The sequence below is a fragment of the Castor canadensis genome, chromosome 9 (assembly GCF_047511655.1).
Source record: "Castor canadensis chromosome 9, mCasCan1.hap1v2, whole genome shotgun sequence".
Lineage (NCBI taxonomy): Eukaryota > Metazoa > Chordata > Mammalia > Rodentia > Castoridae > Castor > Castor canadensis.
In genome coordinates this window covers 52,696,187-52,712,161 of record NC_133394.1, presented here as the reverse complement: position 1 = coordinate 52,712,161, position 15,975 = coordinate 52,696,187, and the positions used below count along the sequence as shown (strand labels likewise).

General features: G+C 38.5%; 1 protein-coding gene across 2 annotated transcripts in view; it reads right to left on the bottom strand.

Annotated features, from left to right (window-relative positions):
- Sec24d (SEC24 homolog D, COPII coat complex component) overlaps positions 1–15,975 on the bottom strand; it is an 87,022-nt gene that overhangs the window by 56,060 nt on the left and 14,987 nt on the right. The window contains exons 4-8 of one of the 2 annotated variants that reach the window (XM_020185463.2): positions 12,443–12,591; positions 10,963–11,238; positions 10,341–10,474; positions 6,770–6,881; positions 2,484–2,611 (exon numbers count right to left, since the gene is read on the bottom strand). In XM_020185463.2, coding sequence (XP_020041052.2) covers positions 2,484–2,611; positions 6,770–6,881; positions 10,341–10,474; positions 10,963–11,238; positions 12,443–12,591 — 799 coding nt within the window. The remainder of the gene's footprint in view (positions 1–2,483; positions 2,612–6,769; positions 6,882–10,340; positions 10,475–10,962; positions 11,239–12,442; positions 12,592–15,975) is intronic. The other variant, XM_020185464.2, reaches the window with a different exon arrangement.

The following is a 15,975-nucleotide window of genomic DNA, read 5'->3' as shown; positions in this document are numbered from 1 at the left end:
TAAAAGAATAGTGCTTTGTTTTCTCAAGTAGAACTTGTCCCTAAGTTAGATTTAATGGTGAGCCATTAGTCTTCACCTCATCTGTTTATTACTTTGGAAAGCTCAAAGACTTTAATGCAGCACAAGTTTTTACAAAAGGGAAATTTTAAGCTGGGAGATAGTGTTTGGTTAAAACAAACAACTTCAGAAAACAGGAAGCAACCCCATTCATTCTGTGTATAAAATGCTTATACACATTTTGGGGAAGGCTTGGGGATTATGTTTGGAAGCTTTTTTCAACCAAAAAACCCTAAATATTTGTTTTCAGTAATACATTACTAAGTAATTTCATTGTTAATACTAAAATGATAACAGGAAGGTTAAAGAAGTCTTGTCTCAGGTGTGTGTTCACACACCTGTTGAGTCTTATTCTGTTCCCTGTATGTTTGACCCAGGTCAGCTTTTTCACAGGGAGGGGGGAGGAGAAAAGTTTTTGCTTGTGTCTAGATGAAAACTGGGCAAATTTATGGCTATAAACAGGTGCATCAAACAATGACACTGTTCAGTGGTATAAATTCCATAGATACACAATTGTGATACATAACAGAGTTGCTGACTAAAATATTTTGTTATTTTATATATACTATAGGTTTCTTTCAAGAGACAAATGTAATGTTCTTCTTATTATGAAAGTAACAGAGAACTACAAAAATACTCAGACATTAAAGGAGCAAGTAAAGTAGAATGTATACATTTGTAGCAATCCCACTCCAAAGAAGCTGTGTTGATGCTTCTTCCAGGCATATTTATAGTAATACATATCCTCAATTTTAGGATTCAAATTATAAGTTTTATATTTCTAAGATCTGTGTGCATATCAAAATTGACACACACAGTTATAGTAATGTTTCTGTTAATAGATTATGCTTCATAGCTGTTTTAAAGAGTGAAGCAGCTCTGTACATAGCAGAATGGAGTGAGTGCTAGACACATTAATTGAAAAAAGAAAAGTGTGCACGCTATGCCAATCATTTATATATTTGCTTTGTTACAGGATGGATACCCATATGTTAGTGTGTTTATACTTTATTCCTAAAAGGAATCACAAAGAACAGTTAAGGGATATCTGAAAAGGAGAGATGGCAAAGGTAGGAAAGGAGGGCTTGGGTGTGACTCAAGTGGTAGAGCACCTGCCGAGCAAGTGCAAGGCCCTGAGTTCAAACCGGAAGGAAAGAAGGGAGGGAGGAAGGAAGGATGGGTAGGAGGGGACCTATTTTTCATTGTACATCTTTTCATTTTTGCTAAATGTTTACCTTTTACTTATTTCTTATTTAAAAGCCATTTTTTTTCTAAAAAGTAATGGATACTTTCATATGAAGTGAACACAGAAAAAGATGTAATGCTAACTCAAGAGATATGAGGTCATGTCCATGGAAAGACTTGTATAAAAATGTTAATAGCAGCTTTATTCACAATAGCCAAAAACTGGAAACAGCCAAGATGTCTGTCAATAAGAGACTATAAACAAACTGATACATCCATATAATGAAATACTTTTCCACAGTAAAAAAGAAACAGATTATTGATACATGCAACAATATGTTAGCTTTCTAAAACAGGTTGAGTGAGAGAAACCTTGCACAAAAGAGTGCACACTTGCTAGGTTCTGTTAGTTCATACCTGTCATCCTTGCTACTAGGAAGGCTGAGAATGGGAGGAGGCCAGCCAGGGCAAAAAAGTTTGTGAGACCCCCATCTCAATGGAAAAAAGCTAGTGTTGGTGATCCTGTCTTCCCAGCAATGACAGGAAGCTTAAAATAGGAGGATTTCAGTCTCATACAAAGTAAAACCCTACCTCCAAAATAACCAAAGCAAAAAGGATTGGAGGCATGAATCAAGGAGAGTGCCTGCTTAGCAAGCATGAAGTCCTTAGATCAAACTCTAGTACCAGCAAAAGAAAAAAAAAGTGCATATTCCATGATTCTACCTAAATGAAGTATTATAATAATGAAACAAATCTATTGTGGAAAACCTCAAAACAGTGGATACCAGGGATGGGAGCTGTGTAAAGTGGTGGGAGTGACTGGCAAGGAGCCCTGGGTTCAATCCACAATACCATATTTAAAAAAAAAAGTATTAAGACCAAGGACTACAGAGTCTACTATCTTCCCCCAACAGAACACCTAGACATTAGGGCCCTGAACTAGGGTATAAAGGCTTCCTCACAGATCATGTGGTTTGTTACTATGTGACATTGACATTGCATATTCTCTATATATATGCATTGTTACAATAGGTCAAAAATTGACTCCACATTTGTTGTACAGGAGGCCAAATAATAAAGCTTGTTTGATTTTTGTTTGCCTAGTAAATTGAATGAATAGATGGTTTTGTATAATATATATCAGCTTCCTGTTTATAATACTGAGCAGTGTATAAAAATAACGATGAAAGAAGAATTTTGGAATTGGCAAACCACTGAGTCTTTGCTACTTCCATTCTTACCTCATTTGAAGGAATTGTGGCAAAGGGTTTGATGACAGCAGCCAGTGGGACCTGAGCCTGCTTTGCCATGTCTGACGTACACGGGAAGCAGTACGTGCTGCACCGGATGTATCGGGGGCTAGCATTGCCTGAAACATTCAAAGGGACATACTCAAAATTTGGTTAAAAAAATCTTCTCTAAGATGTTTAAATATTTACAAAGGTATTTCTAGGTAATGCACTGCCTTATTTATAAAACTTCTGTAATTTCTAAAAAAAAAAGTAGTATTGTGAAATCCTTCAACCCATAGTCTACGGACACTATAATTTCTTATAAAACACTGAATTCTACGACAAGATATAAAAGACATACTTAAATTCCTATTATTATTTTCCATAAACAGGGCCTAAAACTATAGACTTGAGAGGTGTTTACATTCAGTGGAAAACACAAAACAAAGTGGAACAAAAACATGAAATAATCAATCTTTTGGATCACAATTATTTTTTTCCCTTCTATCAATACATTTGCTTATGGGAAAAGTAGGTACTGAACACCACCTCAAATTATCAAGTGAGACTTCTTCAAATAGGATTTCATTTTGACTATGTTTTTTTCTAGACTTAAAAACTGAATTTAGAAATGTAAATTACAGTTGTAATAGGAATATTATTTCTTAAAAACATCCTCATCTAATTTTTTTAGCAGTACTGGGGTTTGACCTCAGGACTTTGCATTTACTAGACAAGCACTGTACCAACCACTTGAGCCATATCCCAGCTCTTTTTGTCTTAATTTTTGTTTTTAGATATGATGTTGCACTTTTGCCTAGGCCGGCCTCAGACTATGATCTCCTCCTACATTCTGCATATCTGGAATCACAGATGTGAACCACCAGGCTGGCTGGCTTCTTTATTGAGATAGGGTCTCACTAACTTTTGCCTGGGCTGGCCTTAAACTGCAATCCTTCTATCTCAACTTCCCAAGTAGCTGGGATTACAGACATGCACCACCATATCTTGCCCTCCTAATCTATTTTTAATATACATTAGGTTTTCTGGCCAAATGTCTTTATTTTGTGGCATACATTAGTAAAATGTATGTAAAATAACATCTGTGGCATGAAGAGTATTTTTAATCACTAGAATAACATTTAAAATTTCAAAATGTAATTACGATATGTTAAGACCAAAAGAATATGATAATCACGTGATGTTTAACGGGTATATACTGTGTTTTAGGCACTGTACTGGGGGATTCCTTGCAGAGCTATGGTTTTGTACAGGACATAGATAATGAAATTTAAACTCAACCAAGGAGTACATTATGTAGGACATTAGAATGTGATAAAGTGCTATGTAAAAAATGCATCTAGTGAAAAGGGTACCAAAAAGTGGGGATTCAATTACAATTTTAAATACTTACAGGGTTGGCCTTATCAACAAATGAACATTTGGACCAAGGCCCAAAGGAGGCAAGGGATTGACTTAGGCAGACTTCTGGGGAGGACCACTCAGCCTGGCTGAGGAACAGCAGGAAGCCTGAGTGGCTGGGTCTGTGATGCACAGCAGCAGGATGAGCTCTGAAGAATAATGGGCTCTCAACACTATTTATGCCCTCTGGCTTTTACTCCAAATGAAATGGAGAGCCACCGCCAGGTTTGAGCAGAGGAATGCCATGATCTGATCTAAGTCCTCCCTGACTATGGTTTGGAGAATGGATGCTACGGGAGAAGCAAGAACCAGGGAGGCTGAGGAGGAGACTCCAGGGTGGCTCTAAATAGCCTGGTAGAAGAGTGTAGAAAATGGTCAGATTTCAGACATATTTTGAAGGTATAGTGACATGTTTTCTAACATGCATGATTATGTGGTATGAAGAGGAGAAGTGCGAGAGAAAGTCAAGGATAAATCCAAGGTGTCTGGCCTGAGGGACTAAAGGCATTTTGAAGTTGCCATCAATTGAAAAGGGAAATGCTAAGGGAAGGGAATGGTTTTTAAGAGGTGTGAGAATAAAATCAGAAACCTGCTTTAGGACACATGCAGTTTGGGAAATGTGTTCAGTTGTGAAACTGCAGCACAGAGCAGACAATGAGATATGTGAATCTGGAGATGGAGCTTGGGCTGCAGACACACATTTGGGAATTCTAGACACATATTTGGGAATTCTGAGCACATGGATGGCATGTGAAGCCATGGAAGTAGATAAAAACTACCAAGGGAACAACTGCGGCCAAAGAAGAGAAGATGACCAAGGGCTGAGCCTGGGGCCTCCAACATACACAGGTCAGAGGAAGAGGAGAAAGCAGCCAAAGACTGAGGATGATGCAAACAAGGAGTGAAATGAAGAACGTATATCAAGAAAAGATCAGAGCCAGGCACTGGGTGCTCATTCCTGTAATCCTAGCTACTCAGGAGGCAGAGATTAAGAGGATTGCAGTTCAAAGCCAGCCTGGGCAAACAGTCTGTGAGAACCTATCCTGAAAAACCCATCACAAGGAATGAGCTGATGGAGTGGCTCAAGGTGTAGGTCCTGAGTTCAAGCCCCAATATTGAAAAAGAAAAAAAAAAAGAGAAAGGGTCAGGCTGGGGTGTGGCTTATGTGCTGAGTGCATGTCTCACAAGGCAGAGCACTTCCCTAGCAAGCCCAAGACACAGTACCACCAAAATCAAATAAGCAAATTAAATAAAACTAGCAGGAAGTTACAATCATCAGCATCAGACAATGCTATGAGACCAACATGACCACCTTAGCAATCCAAGTGCACACCTTGAAGGGGTTTGGAAAGCTCCTCCAACAGCTGGACTTAATATACTAATGAAAATAAACTTGAAGAACAATTATGTAACAATATGAGACTGACACAGAATTGTCATTGTGTAGGTTGGCAATGGTAGGAAAAAACCCAGCAACATCATACAGCTCAACCTATTCTATACCAAGTCATCAAGATTTAGCAAATATGAACTCATTTAAGTACCTTTGATGGATTCTGTAAGTAATGAGGAACAAAGCAAGGATTTTTAGAATAGTAAATTATCTAAATTATTTTAATATTACTATCTAACATAATAAAATCATTCACATAACTTATATCACTTTGCTGCACATATTAAGCCCACTATATGAATATAAGCGCACTGAAATGTATACACAGTCACCACTGAACCCTCACACTGCTCCTGAAGGGCAGTCCTAGGTCCATGGTGCAGAGGACAGCCGAGGCTCAGAGAGGCAAGATGAGCAGAGCACATGCAGGGCAGGCACAGGAGGGGACTCTGAATTTTCCTAGGGACACAGCCTTTCTGTCTTACTATGCTGCTGCTCAGTAAGGGTGGCTCTGAAGGCAGCTCCACAGGAGGACTGCAGAGAGTACTAGGACTTGGAGGCCTCAACAACTCTGAGGTGAGACAAAATGCTTGCTTTTCTAGAAGTTATATCTCTAGAATTTAGTACATGACCCTTTAAAATGGTATATTTAGAATCTCAGATTTCATGGCACTGCATTCTTGATTTTGGCTGGTTGTTTGGCTTTTTCTATTTGGCCAAAAAAACTTGGTGCTGGGAATTAAATTCAAGACCTCATGCACCCTAGGCATAGCTCTACTGCTGAGCTATAACCTAGAGCATTAAGCCACGTTTTTAACTTGTCATAAACAGTAGGGTAATATATTCTCAGGAAGAGTCAAACTGCTTGAGGGTTAATAGCTATATTAGAATGACAGTAGGTATGGGATAGGGTCATAGAGATAGAGCTCAGACTCTCTTCATTCTGCTTCAAAAATGGAAAACCAGGACCCAAAATGTTAAAGGATATGCTGAAAAAGTATCATTGGGCCTAGAACCAGGTCTGCTGACTTCTCTAGAGTTCAGTGCCCTACTGCTCTGCTCACGCTACCCTGCCTGGTGTCCAATGCAGTACATCGGACCAAAGTGGGCTGTGAACTAATTTAAACCTGTAACTCGAAATAAGGAACTTTATCAAACAATACATTGTATAATACCCCATGGAAGCTCTCTAGAGTTCTGTAAGCAGAGAATAGAACCCGCTTGGTTCTCCAGAGATCAATGGTGAATTGGTCTGTACTCAGCTATAGTGGGGCTTCCCAACAGTAACCACATTATTGAAGGGAGTCTGGGTGTTCGTTTAAAAAAATGGTAAGAAATTTTAAAACCTCAATCAAAACCATCATTAAAAATTAATACCCAAGGCTGGAAACATGGCTGAAGTGAAAGAACACTTGCCTAGCAAGCATGAAGTCCTGAGTTCAAACCAAAGTAGAGCAAAAAAGAAAAAAAAAAGAAATACCTTGGTCTTGTATCACACAATCTGTAGTGACCAGAGGAGGGATCTGGCCTCTGATATTGGTAGTATAAACTTGTCCCCCTCTGGTGGTTCTGTCATTCTCAATCACCTGGATCTGATAAACAAGACATCAAGAGCAAGTTAAAATAAGTTACAACTTCCCAGTAATCAATTAAAGGGACCACACCAGCTTGCTTACATTCCCCTCATTTCCTACTTTCCTCCCTCTCTCTACCCATATGCACAAGTGTGCATATACACACACTTTCCAAATCTTTTCAGTTTCTTTCAGCTCAAACTCTCATTAAGAACCTACCATGTTTACTTCCACAATTTTGCATTACTAGTTTCACAATTTTCTTCTTGGAGCTGATCCTGACCCTTCAAGAAATTTATTTTTATCCAATTGACTTATTGGGACTATAGATAAGCATTTGATAAATGCTCTGGAGGCCAGGGATGTAGCTTGGTGGAAGAGTGCTTGCCTAGTATACATAAGGCCCTAGGTTCCATCCACAGGAATTGAAAAATAACTGGTAGAAAAAAGTTGAAACCAAAAGTTTTTTAAGAGAATATCTTTTGCAATCAAAAGAAATCACTAAAAAAAATCATTAAATTCAGAAGAAATGATTTATAATAAAGAAGACTAACTTGGGCCAGGCACAGTAGCTGCACCTGTAAACTCAGCTACTGGGGAGGGGGATCATGGTCTGAGGCTGGCCTTAGGCCCCTCCCAAAAAATGTGAGATGTTGTCTGAATGTCTGAAAAATAATTAAAGCAAAAAAAAGGGGGAGCCAGGAACATGGCTCAAGAGGTAAACCTCAGCCTAGCAAGGAGAAGGCCCTGAGTTCAAACCCCAGTATCACAAAACAGAGCCTTAACTTTTCCCCTCAAAATCCCTCTTGATCTTCAATTTGCCCTTTAAGTCTCCTCCCTGCACCTAGGCTCCTTGAGACACAAGAGGCAGACACTATTCAGGATCCTATTGTACAGAAACCAATACGACAAAAAGTCCCCCAATGTTGTCATGTAACTTGTAAACCTGTTTCTCTACTAGAAAACATTGATTGGTGTGACTATAAGAGATTTAAAAACCTGTCTTTCTGGGGATGAAAATTATGAGCAAAATCTAGTAGTATGGTGTTAAGGAGAAAACAAGAGGGGAATTCTAATAATTATTTTCCTCTTTATCTCTTCCTATCCCTCATCTTTCCTCAGAAAAGAGACAAGGAGGAAGAAGAAAAGCAAGTAATCCAAAAAACAAAGAAGAGGGGGATAAAGGAGAACGATGGAAGGAGTGAACTTAACTATGATATATATTAAGAACTTTTGTAAATGTCATAATGTACTCCCAGTACAACAATAATATGGTTAAAAAAAAAAAAAACAAAGAAGGCAAGAAAAAGGGAGGTAAAGGTAGTAAAAGAACTGTCCAGACGTGAATGAAAAATTTGGGATTGGAAATTTTTACTATTCTTAAAGAACCCATGAATAATATGAAAACTGTCTTTTGCCAAACTCTGAAATGTTACCTTCTTCACTTTTCTCTGCTCTCCCATCTAATCCAGACTTCATCTAATCCAGATTGACATATCACTGCTTTCACAGAATGCTAACTTTTTAAATCTATACCTTCCAAATTTCATAGAACTTGAATTATCATTAAATGAAGAATACAGAATGCATGTCAAACATTATTACAGCAATGGTCATTCAAAATCAGAGTACTTTTTACACTGTCAATATTGGTTTCAAATAGGAGTGTGACGTAAAAGCCATGATGATACCGTAAAATGCCTGATGTATTGAATCTGTTATATTGAACAATCTGTCTTCAATAGACTGTATTTCCAAGCAGTTTATTTTTAAATTAGCCATTTGCAATTTACAAAGTTTTTCCTCCAAGGAAGCAATGTCTTTAGTGGTAATTACATTGCTAAATTAATCTGCATTTTGGCAGGAATACCACAAAGAAAAGAGTAGGAATTACTATAGCAATTCCGGTAACTATTACAAACATACAAAAGCTTTTAAATTTACCTCCAATGCATGTTCTTGACAAACACGATTAGAAATAAAACACTAAGCAGAAATTTCAAAAGTGATTTTGATTGTGACTTAGTGTACCTAAAGGGTTTAGATCTAATGATGGTAATTCTTGATAATGCAAAAGCTATCTGATTTCTTTTTTTCTTCAGAAGATCTATCTCTAGAATTATTTTTACACTTATGTGCTATGAATACAGTATTGTGGGCTCATAAGATAGAATTAGAAAAGAGAGAAAAAGGAAAGTGATTTTCTTGAGAGAAATGAACAGGAAGGATAAAGGAAAAACAAGTTAAGAAGATGTGTGAGCCAGAATAAGGAAGGTTGCTCAGAGCAGACTTATTTGAAATTTGATGTGGTGAGAGAAAGGAGAACATGATGCACTCAAGTTCTGAATGTGTAGAAAGAGAGTGAGGAAGAGTTTCAATGATATCAGTTCCTCACTTTTGTGGCCCAAATCATCATCCAAAGGGTTGCAATAGCACCTAGCTTAGGACTGGAGTATAGCATATTTCTATCCAAAAAGGAAGGATTAACTTCCTTAACAAAAGCATGTTATTTTGGAAATAGGAACATAAACAGGCTCCATCTGGCATTGCTATTTCATTACTTTAAGATAAAAATATTAAAAAAGATAAAAATAAATAGGGGACTGATTTTCATGGATGTAAAACCAAATCCTTGCCATCACTGAACGTATATTCTAGTGTGGAAGGAAAGCAATAAATAAGCAAACACTTGAGTGATAGGTCTCTGTCAGGCAGCTGTTAAGTGCTGTGAATGTGGAGAGATACGGATGGGGGTGTGAGGGGTACTGGGTGTGGACAATCAGGACATGAAGGAAATGAAGGCATAAGCCAGGCAAAGGAAGCATCAAGTGCAAAGGCCTGGAGGCCAGGAGCACACGGGACATTGTCTGAAGCTGCTGGCGTAGCTGAAGTGCAGAGGTAGACGGGGAAGATACCCATTCAGGGGTGGGTGCACGTGTACACAAGTGTGTGAGCAGGGCAGAAAGGGGACATGGTAGAGCCAGGGTTGGCAAGTATGTCAGGTCTTCTAGGCTATTGTAAGAATTTTGATTTTCAACAAGAAGAATGTCAGCAGGCTTTGAGCCATAATCTGATCTGACTCAGAACTGGAACGGACCACCCTACCTCCTAGTTGCAGACCATCAGAGCAGGAGAGCAATTCCAAAGCTCTTAAAACAATGATGGTAGAGGCTTGGGCTACAGTGAACAGATGAGTAGAACAGAATTAGCTAAAGGAGTGACTAGAAGCTGGGAGAATATGATTGGACATGGATCCCAGAGAACAGGTCTGGAGTTGGACTCGCCACATTGTCATTTAAAGCCATTGAGAATGGTGGGATCACTTAGAGCCTAAGAGCCACCCAGAGGGCTTCTAGAAACATCTTCCAGGCCCCTCCTAGTGGTTCTTACTCACAGCCTGAACTGAGGCCTCTTTCTGAGAACAGTGAATGAACAGTGTCTCTTGAGGGAGACTGTGGGAGTAAAAGGAGCACTTACCGGGCTGGGGATAACATCAGGATCTAACTTCTTCTGGGGCTGCGGGGGTGGTCCAGCCATCTGTGCAGGACCTTCAGGGAAGCCTCCTGGGTAGGAAAGTTGTGCACCTGCCATCTGGGGGCCGTAATTGGCTGCTTGGGAAAAAAATGTGAGAGGAAATGATACTCTTACATCCCAAGGTGTAGTACTCACTGACAGCATTACGTTTAGTCCAGTATGTCGTAGCTTTCATCTTATTAAATAAGGCAGAAAGTAAAGGGAGAATGACTTCAGTTACTCTTTTCTTTGCTCTTTCCACGCTACTTAAAAAATATACTCCATAAACGTAAGTGACACAGGCCAGGCACCCATGGCTCACACCTGTAACCCTAGCTACTTGGGAGTCTGAGATTGGGAGGAATGCACATCAAGGCCAGCTCAGGAAATAGCTCCCAAGACCCCATCTCCCAAATAGCCGGAGTAAAACAGACTGGAGGGGTGGCTCTAGCAGTGGAGTGCCTGCTTTGCAAGCGTGAAGCCCTGGATTCAAACCCCAGTCCCAATAAGAAAACAAAAATGTAAGTGACATGGACACAAATCTGATTTCAATTTTGGGGCTCTCTCTGCACTCTACCCGCCTTACCCTGCTGGGGAGGACAGCCGGCACCCAGGGTCTGGCCTGGCGGAGGGGGAGGCTGGTACTGGGCATTTAGAGGAGCAGACCCAGGAAGTCCATCCTGCCTGTGCGTTGGTGGAGACATAGGTGAGGCACCAGGGCCATTCAGCATGGTGGGTGGTGATGGGAGAACCTGAGACACAGGCTGCAAAATAGATGGCTGTGATGGTCGTGGAGGACCCTGGAATGGTGCTGCTGATGGAGGACCAGGGGGCCCCTGGCCTGGGGGAGTCAGGCCCGAACCTGTGCAAAAAAGACCAGGTGATCTCAAAGTCACATTTGTCAACTTTGACTCTTACAAGCAAATGACAGACACTTGTTTTTCAGACATGAAGCAAGAGGCAGACTTACAAATCTTTTTTTTTTTTTTTTGGCCACAAATTGAAATCTTCACTCAGAAAGTGATAAAAATGCTATTTGGGACATTTTATACAAATGGAAATTTAAAAAAGAATAAAAGCAATATACTAATTTTAGTGAAAGACTTAATAGGATAAATTTTAACTCAACTGCATTAAATTTACATGAGCTATACATTAATTAAGGTTTCTGTATCTGGTACAAAATCTAGAAAACATAATATCATAAACATTATCCAGGTAACCTATACCTCGAATACATTATTTGCATTCTGGGCTTAACTTGGTCAAATGAATTTTAGAAGCTGCTGGAAATCACTAGAGAGAAGGGAAGAGCTGTTCACATGCCTTCCACTCATACTAGAAATAGCTGGAAAACCAGATTGTTTCCCTTTCTCTGATTCTGTGAGACTGAGTTGCTTCTTTAAGGCATAGCCATCTTAAAATCTGTAAAAGATGGAAGTAGTGTGGGAGATTTTTACTTCTACTTCTGAAAACCTAAGCTTAAGTAATACATTCTTCATCAAGAAAAACATTCAACTACACTGTTACCTACACTGGACATTTTTCTGGCTCATAGAATATACAGCAGTTCTACTAATGCAGATCTTAGTACTGTAATTCTTTTCTTTCTTCTCTTTTCTGCCTCATGCCTCTGAGAACTGATTCTTCCCATAATCTAAACACAGAAGTAAAATGTGCTGTGAAACAGTGAGCATTTTATTTTCAATTTTGGACACCCATACCAAACAACACAATTTTAAAATTACCCTCATTTCTTAAATAATTTCACTTTTCTAATGTTTATTTGTGAAATAAGTATTTTTTTTATTGTTCTAGCATTGAATGTCAGGTATTCTGAGGGTTCCTCAATTATCTTGAAACTCATCTAATACTAATAATTTATATGGAAAAGTCCAAAATAGTGTTTTAATATAGTGTCCCAGAGTTATGTGTATCTGAAAAACGAAGAAAATATTTCTCATTAAAAACAATCATGAGGCCCTGCGTCTGATCCCCAGTACCAGAAAACAATAACAACAACATGATGTGAGGCACTCAATGAACACTGACAGTGAAACCATTACCATAGCTGTTGATCTGCATAGCACTCAGCTGACTGCCCAGATGGGTGACAGATGAAGTAGACACAGGACTTGGAAAAGATGATTGTGTAGAGGGCTGGTATGATGCATAAGAGAGTGCCACATTGCTGACAGGTGGAAGGCCTGGAAATCTAAGAGAAAAAAAAGGGGAGGAGTGACAAATAATATTATAGTTTCTTATGCAAGTGACATACAGTAAATGTCAACAACTTGTGAAACTAACACAGACCATGTCTACAGGTCACTAGGAAAAATGACTGATATTGTATGCCATGTATTTAATCTTGATATGAGCTCAAAATGAATCATGGAGTATCATCCCATGTCTAGCTCAAATGCTTAATATGTCAAAGTAGAAAAGAGAAAACTTCTAATGTGAACACGGACCAGCTTTGGAAATCAATTTGGTAAGCTGACCGCACCACAACTTTACATATGAAAAACTAATGATCAAGAGAAATTAAGAAATCGATTGCCTTATGGTTGTATCGTTATTCTGCTTATATCCTACCCAGGTTTTAAACAAAATGTCACCTGCACTATAATCTGAAGTGAGCAGGACATTCCCTGCAAAACAGGCAAAAGAGTACTAAGAAGTGAACAATTCAGTAAGTTTGGGGGTTGCCCAATTTTTTAATCTAGAAATTTCATCACTCTTTACTTGTGAGATAGTTTGAATTTGCATGTGTATTTATCCTTGTTTTACATCTAAACAACCTCTCAAAGGAGGTTAAAGAATGCCTTTAAGTCACAATCTAAGTTTTTTCTTATGAATTTTAAATTTTGTATAAAAATTAAATATTCCCAGATGGCATGTTCTGATTTCCTTTCCTGTATCTGTAAACTGCAAACCATTACCTTACTTGCCTGTGTCTTAACTTCTAGCCACTCTGGAACTTAAGAGGTTAGGGGCAGAGTCTGAGAGAGGCCAGCAGCTTGCCTAAAGGCTCACAAGCTATTTGTAACAACACTGGGACCCACCTTTCCCCAGGTGGTGTATGTATACTTTCACAATGACTTTATCTTTTAATTTTTCTTCATATATTTCAAATTAAATAATTATTTTAAACATTTAACATTAATTTTCAAATCTTACTCTCTATGACATTAACCGTATTTCCGGAAGGATGATATCTCACACTTTGTATTAACTGGATGAAGAAAATCAAGGTGCTTTTTCCATGTAACTCATAAACACAAGCTTTCCTTAGGTAGATAAGGGGGTTGCAAAGTTAGGATGAATATAATGTTTTAACTCCAAAATATTGCTAAGCAACACTGTCAATTTCTTCTGTCAAAAATTTTACAAGGACCAACACAATTAGACTAAGCATCCTTTGACTTAAATAATTTTTAGAAAAAACCTGAATAAAAGTTAACTTTTCACAGTAAGTTTTCTTTATATCTGTAGTCTATTAATGACACTATGGGGTAAAACATGCAAGTAAAAATGACTCTGATCTTGCTTGACACACTTAAAATATGTTGTGGTCACTGATAAATACTTTAAGAATTGTTTTAAAGATCTGAAATTCATTGCTTTATAAAAAGAAATCATTTCTTTTTTGTCCAAGAAATGGTATCTTTTTATCTTTTTTGAAACTCATTTATGAGGAATTAACATATGGAGTAATTACATTACAAGAATGTACTTGTTAGTCTGGAGGTAGGCTCAACTGGCGGAGCGCCTGCCTAGCAAGCACAGGGCCCTGAGTTCAAACCCCAGTACCTCCAAAAACCAAGAACAAAAACAAAACAATAAAAAGATTGCAACTGTAGATGGAGTAAGACACAGTTACAGTCTAAATAACATACAAAAACTGGGAAAGCAGCAATTAAATAGAGGGAAAAAGGCCTATTTAATTGTTTGAGAAAAAGCATTCACAAAGTTGTTTTACAAATTGGTAGTAACATTTTTAAAACATAAAATTCTGTGAGTCACTTTTTAAAAATTTTTTGGTGGTACTTTTTAAAAATTTAGGGTTTGAACTCAGGGCCTTGCACTTGCTATGCAAGCAGTCTACCAATTGAGCCACAACTCCAGCCCCTTTTGCTTTTAGATTATTTTTCAGAGAAGGTCAGCGTTAGACCAAAGTCAGACCACAATCTTCCTACCTTCTCACATACGTGGGTGAAAGGCATGACCACCATACCTCGCTTATTTATTGAGAAGAGATCTTGCTAAGCTTTTGCCTGGGCTAGCCTTGAACAGCCATCTTCCTGATTTTTTCCACCTCCTGAGAAGCTGGGATTATAGGCATGAGCCATTATCCCAGTCATGAATCACTTTTATATAGCCATTACGGATACAGTAAAAACACCTTTCAAACAGAAGTTGTAACACAAGTAGACTCAAGTATTTCTTAAAATTTAACTAAAGGGCTGGTGGAGTGGCTCAAGTGGTAAGAGCGCCTAACAAGCATGAGGCCCAGCGTTCAAATCCCAGTGCTGCCGAAAAAACAAAAGTGGGAATAAAATTTAACAAAAAGTTAAAGATTTAAAATATAGTATGAGAGACTGTACAACTCTCAGTTGTAACTTTTAACCCATAGATGCTTACTTATCATTCATTGCTTAATACATGCCCAGAAGTTAGGTTTCAGAAGTCCACACCAAGATGACATCAACACTGTAAGTCTTAAACAGATACATTTTTTAAAAACAGTATTATCAACTCAAAAATTAAATTATTTTAAATAGCTACCAAAAACTCTTAACATACAAAAGATAAAAGATTAGCAAAACATTTTAAACACAGAAATTGATTAATTCTTTTCAATTCCATTATTAATTACTAATTTAATTTATCCAACGTCATAGTGCAACCGGGCATTGTGACTCATGCCTGTAATCCCAACTACTCAGGAGGCAGAGATAGGGAGGATGAAGGTTCAAGGCCAGCCTGGGCAAAAAGAAAAAGGTAGCAAGACCCCATCTCAACCAATAAACTGGGTGTGGTGGTATGCACCTGCCATCCCAGCAGGAGAAATTGGTAGGTGGATCATGATTCCAATGCTGGCCCTGGGCAGAACTCCAGACCGTATGCAAGAAAGAACTAAAGGAAAAAAGAGCTGGGGGTATGGTTGAAGTGGTATAATGCCTGCCTAACAAGCTCAAGGCCCTGAGTTCAAACTCTAGTACTGCCACACACAAACACACACACACACACACACACACACACACACACACACACACAAAATACAAGCCAAATAGAACAAAACAAAAATCATATTGCATGTGGGTGTCAGAGTTTAGGTAAGAATCCACGTTTTCCAACACATGGGCCAGAGACCTGGTGTATGACCATAGTGAAGCCACTTAATTTGGTAGAGCTCAACTTTCAAATTGTAAAAATGAGCAAGCAGAACAGAATGAGCTCTTTCTCTGCTACAACTAGAATGTGGTTAAAATTAAGAACCCGATACAGCTGTTTGGGGACTGAGAAAGATTCAAGTATGTATTTTAATTTACAATTTCATTGACCGCCAGAAAAGGGCAGAATCACCATCAGAGAG